Raw genomic sequence first — 14,757 nt, 5'->3', positions numbered from 1 at the left:
TTTGTGTTTATCGCGTAAAAACGATGAAATCGGTGTAGACGCTTATACTTTGCATATGGGACTAGACCTTCAAAACTAAGTTCAGATTTGCCAGTCAACAACAGGGGGGCATAAGTGAAATTATATTCTGAAAGCTTTCTAATGCCAGCCTGTCAATGTCAAAAAGTGTCATTAGATTGTTTTTGTACTTTAGGTGTTGTATTTTCTGATAGTAGCGGCTCCCTCAGCGGGCTATTATCTTAATTTACCTATACGTTCGTTAAAGTGTGCGTACATATATGTGAAGTTACGTGTGCGTGTACGTTGGAGTACGTATATGTCGGAGTACGTGTACGTACCCTGGTGACAGCCTGCAGGAATGCCTGCTGTCCGAGCTGCTGGCTGCGACGTGTGACGGCCACCTCCATACGCAGCTTCTCCTGCTCGATGCGGCGTCTCTTCTCCTCCAGCTTCAGCCGGATGTTGTTCAGTTGCGCCGCCATTGCCTGACCGCCGCTCGGCGACGTCGCCTCATCTAACACCTCGTCCCCATCTGAAATGTTCACAAACATATATTACAAATGTATCCATGATATTAAGCCTTCTCTTTTCTGATGAAAGTCTGTTCTGACTATCGTATATTTGGTCATCAAGCGAAGGTTTTGTTTATTCAAAAAAAGCTAAGAAAATGGAGCATGTGGTCAACATACCAGTGAGGTCCCATAAAGCGTTTCTGCTTTACCCAAAATTTAAACACATAAAAAAACATTACATTAAAAAACGAAAATGCTTGTTTTTTGCCATAACCAACAAATAATACACCAAATGACATAGACACAAATGAGAACTGACTGGGCTGGTGTTCCTGCTGCATGAAGTGCTGCTGCCAAGTTGTGGTGTTTGGTGGTGGTGTCGAGAACGTGGTAGTCTTGCGCCGCTCCGGTTCACCCTCGCCCTTCATCTTCACCAGCCCTGGCGACCACAACTCAAGGGTTAATCACCATTGGAGAACAAGAATGTTAGTCGGTGAGTTGATTTTCTAATGGGAATATGTGGTCACAGTTAAAAGCACAAAGCACATTTGTTATCTATGAAGCGTGTTATTACTGCACATAGAAATATTGTGATAAACGTTAACACGTCATAAGAAATAGATCTCAGAGTAAAGATAAACAATTAACTGAAAATAAACTGGACATCAATCATCTCTGGTTTTAATTGAGACTCTGTGGATTTTACATTATATAAATCACCATTGACAAATATGTTATCACAAAAACCATCACCATATAGATCACACAAACCTTGCTGGTCACCGTTGCTCCTAATCTTGTTGAGATCTGCAAAGCTTGTTTTTGATCCATCTCCATCAGTGGAATCCCTATCATTGAGGTAATACCCATCCCCTCCTCCTTTGTAACTCATGCCGTGGGTTTGATTGACTGTTATCGTGTCACTACTGAGTTGTCTTCTTATAGGATGGTACTGCTCCGTGGTCTGCGGCTGGGAGTGCTGCCGCTCCATTTTATTTCGCTCCTCTTGACCATTCTGATAGTCCTCGTGGAAGAACTGTATTGAACCTCGGATGTCCTGTCTCGATGACCGGAGAGGAGGATTGTAGTCTATAGGACCTGGAATCGAAACATACAAAAAAATAATCCAATCTAGGACTATCAAAGGTGTTAGCTAAGATATGAAAATAAAATTAGTAAGTTACCAGCGGGCGCGGATATCTTGCGTTGGTGCGTCATGGCGGCCGCGGAGGTGACAGTGGCGAGCTCCTTCTCCGGGTTGCGTCCAGCGAAGTGCAGGCGGTCCTGAGAGCCGCCGAAGTTCTCCACTGTGAGTTGGCTGTCGTCAGAGATGGAGGAGCGCCGCGAGCGCCGCCCCGCGAACGACTCGCGCGGCCCGCGGGATGACGGCCGCCCTGCAGCCACCCCCCCAACCCCCACACCCGGGTACGGACTGTAGGCTGTATACAATTCAATTAAAACTAAATTCAATCAATTAAAAATATACTTTTATATACATAAAACTACTAAACTACAGTTGAAATTTTGTTATCTTTTGAAGTTTTTCATACTGACTGTGAATAAAGAGCATGTCTGAAACCTTTATAAAATAGAATATATAGGAAGTAAACTGTGGGAAGAATTTGCATGAAAACCTAAATTCCCTAACGCTAGCCGATCCAACTAGCACCTCTAAGAGCGGCAGTAATCTTTTTGCATATTACCGTTTTCGTCTTCACGTCGTACGAGTGCCGAGAGTGTGGTGATAGCGCGGCCCCTGTGTACCACAAACTCCTCGCGCTGTGGACTCATACTGCGACGTTCGGGCGTCGAGCACGCGGACCTGCCCGCAGCGCGGCCCCGCACACCGCTCGCTGACGGCGACCGTGACACTGCAAACACGATCATATTAAGTTACGATACAGTTCAAAATTCAATAACAGTAACTTGTAACTGCTAAAATGACAAACGATTATAGTCATTTCTTCGATTAATATGTAATATATTGCATTTGGAGTTGCCACACTCATCTATTATTTTGCAACGATATCTGTGCTCTTAATACTTAACTTTCACACTGAATACAAATTTCATGTTCAAATTGCGGCGAATATAAGTGCAATGCACTTTGACCAAAATCAAATGCGCTCTGCTAATGATAAATGTAATTTTGGAGCAACTGAAGCGTGTGTACTTCGTTTAAAAACACGTCAACTAGCAAAATGCTCGACACAAAACTAACTTCGATAATGTGTTTAAAATCAATTGTATAAAAAACGTGCGCTTAAAGCATGTTCCGCGGCACTGTAAACTCAACTCTAGCAACAGCTGAATAAGGTTCAATATAATTAATACATAATGAGGCTACTCTATTATGATCAATGAATATAAATAAATATGTACCTAACAACAAGAATAGTAAAACAATTTAGCAATTACATTAAAATGTATATAGTGTCTAAATATGTAAAAAGGGGATACTAAGACTTTCTATATGAATGTAATAATTCTAATTTTGTAGTCATGATACTAGAAAAAATAATAAGACAAGTTAACAATTCACACTTAAAAGAATTGATACAAAATAGACAAAAAATAATGGTCGCACTATATTAAATAGTAATGATTCATGTTACGTCTAATGAATTCTAAAATGTTACTTCGTTTGAGCGTAATGTACAAAATTATTGGACTTCAATACATATTAAATCACAAATTCCTGGGAGTCCTGAGGGCATAATGTCAGAACTCCGATATGCCTCGTCTGATGATGAATTTAAGTTAAAACATTAAGAAAGCCGTTACACATGCACAGCATTGATCAGTGAAGCATTAATGTTGTGTAGAATAAGCGAAGCGCTGTCGAATTTGTGACATTGTTAAATTAAATGGCGATACAAATAGGCTAATTCTAAACAGAAAGCATACGATCAAAATATAAAAAAACCTTCGGGGTGTCAACTGACCTGTGATTGCAATCGTAGAAGGACAACCATTTGTAATTCTTCGTAATGTGATTGTATTTTTTTTTAATGTGTTAATTCTTCTATAAAATGACAAATTTTTTTGACATAGTTTTAATATTGTTTACTGACTGATTCTTTTGTAATAAGTCAGTAGGTTGTCATTTGTTGCGGTTGGTACCGCAGCGATGTGAAGTGGGAGTGGGACACACAGAGCACGACACTCGGTACCTGGCAGGGGCGTGTTGGCGGCGTGGGCGTGGGCGTGGGCGTGGGCGTCCGCGCGCAGATCCGGGATTGGCGTCGGCGGCGGCGGCGGCAGGCAGCGCTTGTGACGCACGCCGTGGGCGTTGCTGTCCGCGCGCGCTGCGGACACGCGCACACGCACGCTCAGCCGCACGCACGCACGCACGCACGCACGCACGCACGTACGTACGTACGGGCAAACGCTGACACGCAGTCACCCTGCCTTCACTTACCAACGCGACGCCCGCGCACAGAGATATGCATTCAGAGCAGAGTTCCGATGCGAGTTACTAGCGACAGAATGTTAATGTCGAAGCGCATACCGATCCATGAATACAATTTAGATAATATTGACAACTTGTCAGAGCACTATACCAAACATTTAATTTTTGTACTTAGCTAATTTACAGATATTTTACTACAATCGATATTAATGTGAATGAATTATCGAAGTGATTAGGGATTTTTGAAAAAGACAGGGTGACCTGATATAGAATGAGATAGGTATTCAGCAAAGCGACATTCTTACGTCATTCGTAATATCTTAAAGAGACTTACCTCCTTATATTATCTAACTTAAAACAGATATAACATAGTAATAATTATTCTTTAAAGTATATACTGCAAATAAAAGTATTGCGTCCATTCAAAACGTTCCTCCAAAATCAATGGTATACCACAAAGCCCGGATTTGCCTAATGTTTACATCTGCGTTACAAAAAGCGTTTTGGACCACCCCACGATTATTCACTTTTATTTATAAAGGTATATAAACAAAATTAGTGGGCATAGGACCTTTGATATTATGACCACATACTCCCATTAGAGTTCTAGTGCATGCAACATCAGTAAATAAAATGTTAGGGAAGCCAGTGTAAAACAACTTCTTACCTATACCCGGATATTTGACTGACTTCACAGGATGCACTTCTAGCAAATTAAACAGATCAGCGAGCATCGCTACTAAGTTTTGACGCATTGATCTGAAAATAGATGATAATTTCATTAAATACAAAATTAAAAGGGTTTGTTTCATGTTGTATTCATGAACCCAAATTTATCTTATACAATATTAAAATAGTAAGTCTATCTCCTCCACTACGGCAGTAATTCAAAACAAACTCACCCGCGCATATAAGCGACGTCTTCGGGCATCATATGGAAGACATCATGCGGCAGACGATCGCGGCAGAAGTCGCGCACCAGCATGAGGTTGTGCAAACAGTCGTGTATGGAGGACATGCGGCCCACGCGCACCGCCGACCTCGGCAGCGCCTCCGGGCAATAGAACGATATCAGTGCGGCCAGCGCCGCGCCGTCACACGCCTCTTGCAGCGACCGCAGAGGAGGCACTTTACTTGAAGATTCATCCTGGAATACGCAATAAAACTTTGCAATAATTAAACCGTATTACGTTTTATTAATCTTGTGTGTTTAAAAGTTATTACAAAGACATATTATTGATCTCTCCTGTTTTCATTAGCGTAAGAAAGCGTAAAGAAATCAGAAACAATCAACAAATACTGCTATAAGTTTTGCTATTTGAAAACACAAAAAATGACGGCTACAGCACACAACTAGCTAATATACCTATAAAGTTCTTAACGAAGTAACATTACCTCAGCATTGTTAAGAGCCGCGCAGGCCGCATTGATCCACGTGAGCAGGCCGTCTTCGTGGCCAGTGATAGCTGACTGCTGGGAGAAACCGAACCTCTGCACGGCGGCTGCCACCCGGTCACCAGTCACCACCTCCCGCGCGTACAGCACCATTAACGCTTCCATCACACACATGTGCGCACTCTGCAATGTACAAATGCAAACCTTGAACACATACTTATAAAGGCTATAATTGAGCAAGTGGTTGTCTAATTTTCTTTATCAAACGCCCATGTATTCAACACCGATGAAATGCATAGGACATAATGGCATGAGAAAAAAAATTGTCCGCAATATTAGGACCATGAATATAATAAGAAGGAATTCTGGTTTTCAAAGTTCTAAGGAGGCAAGTTTGTGTTACGGATTTATAGATGTCATATTAAATTTCAATCGAGACCATAAAGGTGGATTGATTCAAACGGTACAGCTTTTCGCTCGCCTAATAAGGCTCTGCCCACACTAGTTTGTTCAGTTCGCACCGTTCGATACACATAATATATGCAGTATGTATATGTACATACCTGGAGATAACTGTTAAATTATAATGTCAACTAATCAAAGATATATTATTAATGAACAAATGAACAAAATATAATTAACAAAATGTTGTTCACGAAGGTCTCATTTATTTTTTTATCGGTACGAACAGAACATTTTGCTACAAGCAAAATTACGATGAGTTTGTTTAAAACCAATAACAATACAAATAAATTCAGAATAAGCGTTTATTTTGTTTAGTACACGCCTTTCACTTTATTTATTGAACGGGAGTTAAATAAATAGGGATATCCTTGTTACCGGCGACTGAGGAAATTACAAAATAAAATCGATGTACTTATAAACAAAACTCGATTTATTTGTACTCGATTAAATTGTAAATACAATAAATAATTATCTTTAATTGTGTATTGATTTTAAGTGTTACAAAATAAATCACCACTCGTATCATATTTTCGAAACGATCCTGCACGTTAGACAAGAATTTTTAATTTCTAACCGGATTACTTAACGCAGAATAATATTTCTTTTTGTTTTAGGATTTCTTAAGTAACCATACAAATAAGTAAAGAGACCGATACTCAATTAAAGTCCATTGTGCAGAAGTGGATATCAAAGAAATGGCCGACTGTTGGCCATTTCTTTCTAATAGTAATTTTACACTCTCACATATAAAGCTAAGTGGTTCCGCCTTTGAATTGATCGTAAACTAAAGAATGGCTGTAGATTTCTTTATTCTCAGCTTTATAAGAAATATTTAACCTATTTGTACAACTAAAATTTAAAATAAACATTCCAACAATAAGAAAAAAGTTTCACGAAACCTATATTTTTTGTTATCTGCATGGAGGCAAATGAAGGGGTATCTGATCTCTGGAACTTTGGCAACAACTGTCATTCTAGTTAACAAATATCATTTACAAAGAAGAAATTGCAAAATTATCATAACTGAAAGGTCATTATACTAACTGCGTGTAAAAATAGCTGATGCATTATTTTTTTTATGTGATTCATTGAATGTTTGTCGCAAGCAACCTACAGGTTTATAATATAGCAAAGAATAAATGTATAGGTCAAAGCTAGACACAAAGCTATGTCTGTTACTCTATGACCCAATTTAAAGATAGGCTGTTCAGCTTGCTTAACATGTAAATATGTCAGTCAATCTTTCTATTCAGGACAAGTCAATGTTCACTCACCATTTTCAAGGGGTTGGTCTGTATAAGGACGGTCTCAGTGAGCGCGCAGTCGGCGGGGTCTGGCACTGGAACGCCCTTCCTCGCAAGCGTCTGCAGGATGTTCCAATGACTCAGGCTGTGGTAGTTAGGGTCCGAGTACATGTTGGCGAGCGCTAGGCAGTACAGCTCCGCGTTCGCCAGACCCCCAACTATAGGCGGCTTAAGATGCTCCTGATCCTGAAAGGGAAAAATTAAAAACATAGTTATACAAAGTAGTTATGTGAAGTTTTATTTAGATCTGATTTTGTCGTCAATTTTGTGTTTAAGCTTTCTTTACTGGCATACCTACTAAGTCGCATACTGCATAATAGTAAGACAGATGTTATCAGTTATTATTCGACAAAGATCGTAAGACTTATGGTGAAGTCATTCCAACATATAAAGTTCTTTGAGTCGATATATTAATAGAAAAATGTCTTTAAATTGAAAAGTTTGAGGACTTGCGTCTTTTACTACTCATCAATTAGTTGTATTTGTTTGTTTTCTATTCTGCGAATGGTATGTAAAAACAGTTGTTTCACTTATCGAGTAAGTACAGTAGGAGTGACAAAGATTGCGTCATTGAGGTACTAAGGTGCGTGCCGAGCGGCGGCCTAGGGCGTGGCGACGTTACATCACTTGTTAAACAAACCTCGACTCTTGTAACAGTTAACACCACGTGGTTATGTCGTCCTGGTGGCGAGCATACACAGACTTTGCATAGCCTCATTTTGTACCGATAGTTCGTAGTAATCGTCTGGTATCGCATATTTATTTATACGTGAAGTAAATATCGATATGAACAGATGATTAATGCCTAAGTATGTGCACTTACGATTGAGCGATAGACGTTTTGAATCGTAGCCTGATAGGTAAATTCATGGTTGTCCAAATTCGTTTCCACGGTCAAAAAGCTCATTCACAATTTAGATTTAAAAATAGTCGATCAAGATCTGTGACGTCACGTTTCATTGGGTCAAGTCATAAGAATTTTTAGACATATAATGAACTTCTTAAAGCAAACTTTACTTATTAAACTTTGAAATCATACTAATATTATAAATGCGAAATTTTAAATCGATACATGGATGAATGGATGTTTGTTTGAAGGTATATGCCTAACGGCTGAACACCTTCTTGAAAATCAACTTGATGAAAATCGGCACAAATGTAGAACATAGTCTGGAAGTATATATAGGTAGAATACTTATTAAGTTTTTTTAATTACGCGCACACGGAGTCGTAGGCGACAGCTAGTTATCTATAAAGTCAACATTTTTATTTTAGATTCGCATATCAGTATAAATATTCTAGACATATAAAGCTACTATAGGAATAAATTAGCGCTGCGGTTATAGTGGTTGCGCCAACACCAGATCAATAAGTCGAATGGTGTTGAATTTTGCTTCCAACTTGTACAAATATTTGTAAAGTTAACGGCTACATATGTAAGTTATAACTGATCTTTTAAGTTTAGTTTTTACATGTTAAGACAGAGCGTAACTATAGTTTCTTGAAGTACAGCAAACAATAAACATAGATAGTACATAATATAAGTGATGAAATAATTAATAACAATAATATTGGTAAGACATCAGCAAAGCTAATGGGCATATTATCACATTCAATACAAGAGGTCAATTGTCATGTATTACCGGTGACAACAAACATTATGTAAAAACACAAATAAATAAAGGAACATAAGTACATATGTAAACTGTGACCCGACTTGTCTTACATTTGCGTAAACGTGTCCGTCGCTATTGTTCAAATATTTGCAAGTGTCGTCGGCCTGGATTCCCCAGTTAGACATACGAGCAATGTTGAAAACTAATGGACCGGTTTCATTTTTCTTTTGTCTTTAGAGTGCTAATTTCTAAGTAATATAGCCTATATTGTAAGGATATTTAAAAAATAAAAATACTAAAATTTTTAAATAGATAGTCGACAATTCAAACGAGTCCAAACTCAAAGTGGTTGTGTCATTTCATTTCGAAATTCCTATGGCCACCTTCTTCTAGCTCTATCACCAGATCAGCACCATATCATCATAACATTGCATTTCCACACGATTTACACACTGTGCAAAATATCAGCTCAATCAGTAACTGGTATGTGGTTTAAATTTAATTTGCAAGAATTAATAACAAACATCGAGACAAACAAAAGCTTGTAAAAAAAAAAACCACTCAAATATCTATGCCGGGACTGATCGCTTGTCTATTACTTTAGCAGCTTACGTAGGTTTCATATTTTTTGTTATATTATTAGGCAAGACTTTGTGAAAGCTCGACCAACTTCCGTAATCAATGAAAGTTAATTAAGCCTATCTCAAAGTAATATTTATATAGATTGGTACTCAACAAGTTACGTCACAACAGTAGTATTTGGACGGTCATACTTTTAACAAATATAGATATACTAGATTATTACACTAAAATTTTATGCCATACAAGGAGTAGATGGGATATTAACAGTAAGATGCGCTTTTTTTGTACAAGCTATATCCAGACAAGGTATAAATCTTTAACTGACCATAAACAAAGTTAAATTAAGCACATTTTAACTTATGCACTTTGAATTACCAAAAAAATTGGTCACAGATATAAAAAGGAGCTCAAATAAAGTATTAGTGGGCCGCTTGTAAACAATAAACAGGTTTGTCTCGCCCATTATGACATTACATTAACATCTCATTGACCATGAAGTGCTAAACAAGACTAAACGATGATATATGACTGAGTTGACCATATTTACTGTAGAAAAACACGGACATTATCCTAAAAAAGGTTTCCTAAGTACTACGTGCATACATATTACTGTGTAAGACTAAAGTCTTTGACCGTAATACAATCCCCTCCTCATATGATATCTCGTGACTTCATTGCTAGAAATTTTCAAACTGATAACTTGAAATCTATTAAGATTCTGACCAATTTTATTTCGCTGTATTGTTTCTAATCTTATCTCTTATTGCAGTATTACTCACATTCAAAATATTTCCTTGATAAGGAATGCAGTAATTATTACTTTTCTATAAAACGTTATACAGAAAAGGGACCAATTTAAATATTAAGAAATAATCTTCTTGCAAATGATTTTTGACGGTATATTCCATCACTTTCGCAATGCGTTTAAACATTTAATCCAGTAGTGCATTGTGTAATCCAGTGTAAACGATGACACTTTCTTCATTATGCCCCTAATAGGTGTAGTTGTCAAAGTTGTATAAAAGATGTAGCTTACGTCTGGTCACCCTACACACGGCCCACTTTATCCGACACACGACCTCATAGTCACTCTCACTTTTAATCTGGAACAATTGGTCGGCATCGGTCGCGTTGTCAAATTTATGCAACCGACTGTTAAAACGTGAATGTATTTCGGTGAAAATTTATCGAATTTCCTAAATTTCGGCCTTCTTATGTTACTATAGGTCAATGAACGCGTATAAATTAACTGGACATGTGTCATGGTATAGTGGAAAATTAGAATTAAGAAATTCAAAGATGTGCAGTCAACTAACTCGCACTGTGGATAACTATGTCCTAGTTACCCTAACTTTGGGTACGCTCCTAACCCCTAGATGAGTTCATGCATATATGAGGTAATGACGACGATTTGGATAAACATTTACTAAATTTGGATACAACAGTTCTTAGTTGCTTCTTTATAAACTATTGCCCTAATCCCGACATTTAAGATTAAGTCATATGTAATAAAGCCACCAGTACGTGTCAATTAGATAAATCTCTGCAGATGTATCGCGTGTCCCGCTAAGAATAATTAAGACGAGTGTCGTGTCAGGGTTGGCAGTATTGATTTGCGGTTGACAAGAAATACCGGTTTCATTGAGATGATGTATTGTAATTTTAAAATGTGGACTTGTCAATTGATGAAAACCACCTATAATATACCGCTTTCTCAACTTTATCAGTTTGGTTTTTAAAAAAAAAGGAACAATTGAATCTCAATTAATCAGTAAACCACAGACTGCTTCAGTAAGTGTAAACTCTTGTTTGTTTAAGTGAAATCAATATAGGTACTTAGTTATTCAGTACATTTAACCCATTCTGATAGTAATAAAATTATCAATTTGTCTTACCATCGATTAGATTAAGTGATATTGATTCTGTAGTTCACTCCCCCTGTTGTTTGACAATGTTCAGATATCATTATTTACTTTCGTTCAGCCCTAAGGGAGCATCTGAGATGTAAAAAAATAACAAACAGAAGGGCATATTTGTTGTGCGGTGTAGCCGCGCGGGTCAAGGAGACGCGGCGCCGAGCTCGCCTTTGTAACATCCGACACACGCCGCTTTTTTTTGTTCCGCTGATAGATATACGACGTAAAGTGGCAACGACTTGTTTGTACTAATTAAAACCATCCTTTGTACTCAAGTAACTTTCCTAATAGTAAACGACAAATATACTGCTACTGTTTCATCGAACAATCGTTTCACTATCCAAAGGTAATCCATTTAGTTTAAGAGTAAAGCAATAAGTATAGGCGCCTCGTAATAAAATATGGAAGTTTAATTATAATTTTAATAAAGAAAAAAAAATGAATACACATTTACACGCACACAGATAATAGAACACACGTCACAGATTTACACAAAAAATAAAGAGTGACAAAATAACTAATGAATGGCAAATCAAAATACGGTAAACAATTTAACAGTAGTAATTATACTCACCCAAAGATGGGTTTTTAAAAACCCATCTTTGGGTGAGTTTTATTAATAAAACCACGATGTCTCCCTGTTTTATCATGCTGATTCTAGTACTTTAAGGAAATATTTTTTGATGCTTATGACACTTAATGTGAGTCAAAAAATGACTCATTGGCGTGCTTTGGGTCACTGACAACAAATGCGTAATCCGATTGATATCCGAGTCATTTGAAAGCTGTCCCCCATCGATTGCCTTTCGTTAGGTAAATAAACCTGATGACAAATGACTGCAATGCAAACGGTACACGAAAAAGTAAATATAAAATATGATGTTAATATTTTAACTAATCGTATAATAGCATATATAGCTATTTTTTGATTGTTAGCGTTTAACATGGTCACATAATATTTACAAAGTCGCTTTTGAAATTTTCATAAAAATTTCTTCTTTAATAAAACGAAAGTTTTGCATAAATCTGTTTGTTTTTACATATTAAAGGCGTAAAAAACAAATACACTTCCATTACTTACATATCGGAACTTTATGATACGTTTCGATTCATATCCTACTTTATTGTGCTTTTATTAACATGTTTTATTTGGTTATTTTTAGTACTAAAAGCTCTATACTTTTGTTTATGTTTTAAATAGCTGCTATTATTTATTATGCTTACACATTTAAATAACAACTTGATCTATAATTGCAAATGAATATAAATTCCCTAAAACCACCATCGAATTCAGAAAGGAACAAAAGAGCAATATTTCCTCAAGACGGAAATGGCATGGTCTATTTTTAAGAAACTCTAATTCTGCATTTGCTATGAAACAATGCAAGCGATTCTCGACTTTATCGTCTTGGTACTCCGTATTCGGAATGGTCGATATCTAGGTTTCCGGTGAGAAAAGTTGTATGCAGCTCGCATCAGACGAAATACGTTCATTAGGAGCTATTTCGATTCGTGGCTGCGGCGACGATGCATAACGCCGTGGCTTATGGGGTTTAGTAAACACGTGATAATGGTTAGAAATCGTAAACTAATTAGGCACACACAATGTATGCAAGAAAGATAATTAGGAGCAAGTAAATATTTTACGAGTTTTAAGATATAAAATATCGATGAATGGGATAAAAAGTCGTCTGCTCGCGATTTTCTTTCGGATGGAATTCCTTGTTGTCCAAAACCTTTATTTCAATTCTACTGGTAAACGCAGAGATAACAATATTTAGCATTTTTGTAGTAATTTTGATGATTTCTTTAAATTAAATCATGACTATATTTCGTTTTCAATTTCACGAGTTAACATTCAAAGTAATGTAGTTACAAAGATGCTAAAAAAAACTAATTACTCCATACAAAAAAAAAGTGAATTATGCATATTTAGCATACAGCATAATTAAAATAAAGACGCTACTACTCGTGATGCTCTTTTGATAGTAGCTGTAGTTAAATTTAAAAACAACATTGTAATTTTAAAACCAAGTAAATAAGAGATTTTGTTAAATTGTTAATATGATACATGGTTATTCGCCGTTGAGAGGTAATGATAAACGTGATCCTGGTCCTGTGTAAGCCAGGGATTTTACATTTTAAGATAAAAAAAATAATATTAATAATTTTGTACAGAATACTTAACAACATTTTTACAGAGATACAGCGGCAATATTTTGACATTGATAAAACTTCTTTGATTGTTCTTAATCTGGTCTCCAAATATCAAAATAAACCAAAAAAACTGAACTGTGTACTAACTTGTAACATCAAAGGATTGATCTGAAATTAACTTTTATCGCAATTCCAATTATCAACTATATTTACCTTGAAATTTTCAGTTCCGTTTTCAGTCAGTCAACAGTTTCAGAAGTTATTAAAAGGGTTTATTCTGAGCATTGTGTCAAAAGGTAAAGGGCAGATAGGGACAGACATTAATATAATTTAGGCTGGTTTTACAGTCACGCCGCTAGACGCGCCGTTGGACAGCGCGCTGTTGGACAGCGCGCGTTTGAACAGCGGTGCACCAAAAACGACATTAGTACGGCGCGTTTCGCTGCTGTGAGACAGTCGTGTACAAACAGATACAAAATGAACGGCAATGCGGTTAGGGTACTGGCTATTTACTTTTTATGGAAAAAAAGGCAACAAAAACGTCGAAGAACAGTAGGTGTTGATCCTTATAACGCTACAAGGTTACTGAGAGGCGAACACGTAACATCTTTCTCTGATTTACGAGAAAATAGTTATAAATTTTATAAATATTTTCGCCTATCAACCAGCAGTTTCGACGAATTACTGTGCAAGTTAGAGTTTTCTTTACGAAGATCCAGCATACGTCGCATCCCCATAGCTCCAGTGGAAAAATTCATCGGCCGGGTCCCATAAACATCTTCTAATTCGCACTTCGTCAATTACTCGACCCGTATCGATGTGATTCATTTTGTACACAACAGTACCTAACGGCACGTCTCAACGGCGTGAGACTAAAACGCACAATGGCCGTAGAAGCGCACGAGCGGCGCGCGCTTCGACCGCGCCGCGCGAATAGGACGCGTTCAACGAACGGCGCTGCTCAAGCGCGCGAATTTGAAACGCTACTAATACCCCAAGGCTGGTTTTACAGTCACGCGTTTCGGCAGCGCCGTCGGAGCGCGCGCGCTCGGATATGTATTGGGGTATTAGTAGCGTTTCAAATTCGCGCGCTTGAGCAGCGCCGTTCGTTGAACGCGTCCTATTCGCGCGGCGCGGTCGAAGCGCGCGCCGCTCGTGCGCTTCTACGGCCATTGTGCGTTTTAGTCTCACGCCGTTGAGACGTGCCATTAGGTACTGTTGTGTACAAAATGAATCACATCGATACGGGTCGAGTAATTGACGAAGTGCGAATTAGAAGATGTTTATGGGACCCGGCCGATGATTTTTATAAGAATAATTTTATAAGGATAAGAATAAAGATCTTCGTAAAGAAAACTCTAACTTGCACAGTAATTCGTCGAAACTGCTGGTTGATAG

At 37.7% G+C, this 14,757-nt stretch overlaps 1 protein-coding gene across 2 annotated transcripts in view; it reads right to left on the bottom strand.

The window, feature by feature from the left end:
- LOC106719239 (patronin) overlaps window positions 1-14,757 on the bottom strand; it is a 46,454-nt gene that overhangs the window by 11,647 nt on the left and 20,050 nt on the right. For both annotated transcript variants that reach the window (XM_045679168.1, XM_045679171.1), the window contains exons 3-12: window positions 7,059-7,274; window positions 5,320-5,502; window positions 4,827-5,071; window positions 4,592-4,683; window positions 3,686-3,820; window positions 2,216-2,383; window positions 1,697-1,951; window positions 1,284-1,610; window positions 832-951; window positions 339-532 (exon numbers count right to left, since the gene is read on the bottom strand). In XM_045679168.1, coding sequence (XP_045535124.1) covers window positions 339-532; window positions 832-951; window positions 1,284-1,610; window positions 1,697-1,951; window positions 2,216-2,383; window positions 3,686-3,820; window positions 4,592-4,683; window positions 4,827-5,071; window positions 5,320-5,502; window positions 7,059-7,274 — 1,935 coding nt within the window. The remainder of the gene's footprint in view (window positions 1-338; window positions 533-831; window positions 952-1,283; window positions 1,611-1,696; window positions 1,952-2,215; window positions 2,384-3,685; window positions 3,821-4,591; window positions 4,684-4,826; window positions 5,072-5,319; window positions 5,503-7,058; window positions 7,275-14,757) is intronic.

Source organism: Papilio machaon, chromosome 1 (genome assembly GCF_912999745.1).
Source record: "Papilio machaon chromosome 1, ilPapMach1.1, whole genome shotgun sequence".
Lineage (NCBI taxonomy): Eukaryota > Metazoa > Arthropoda > Insecta > Lepidoptera > Papilionidae > Papilio > Papilio machaon.
This window is presented reverse-complemented; position numbering and strand designations above follow the sequence as displayed.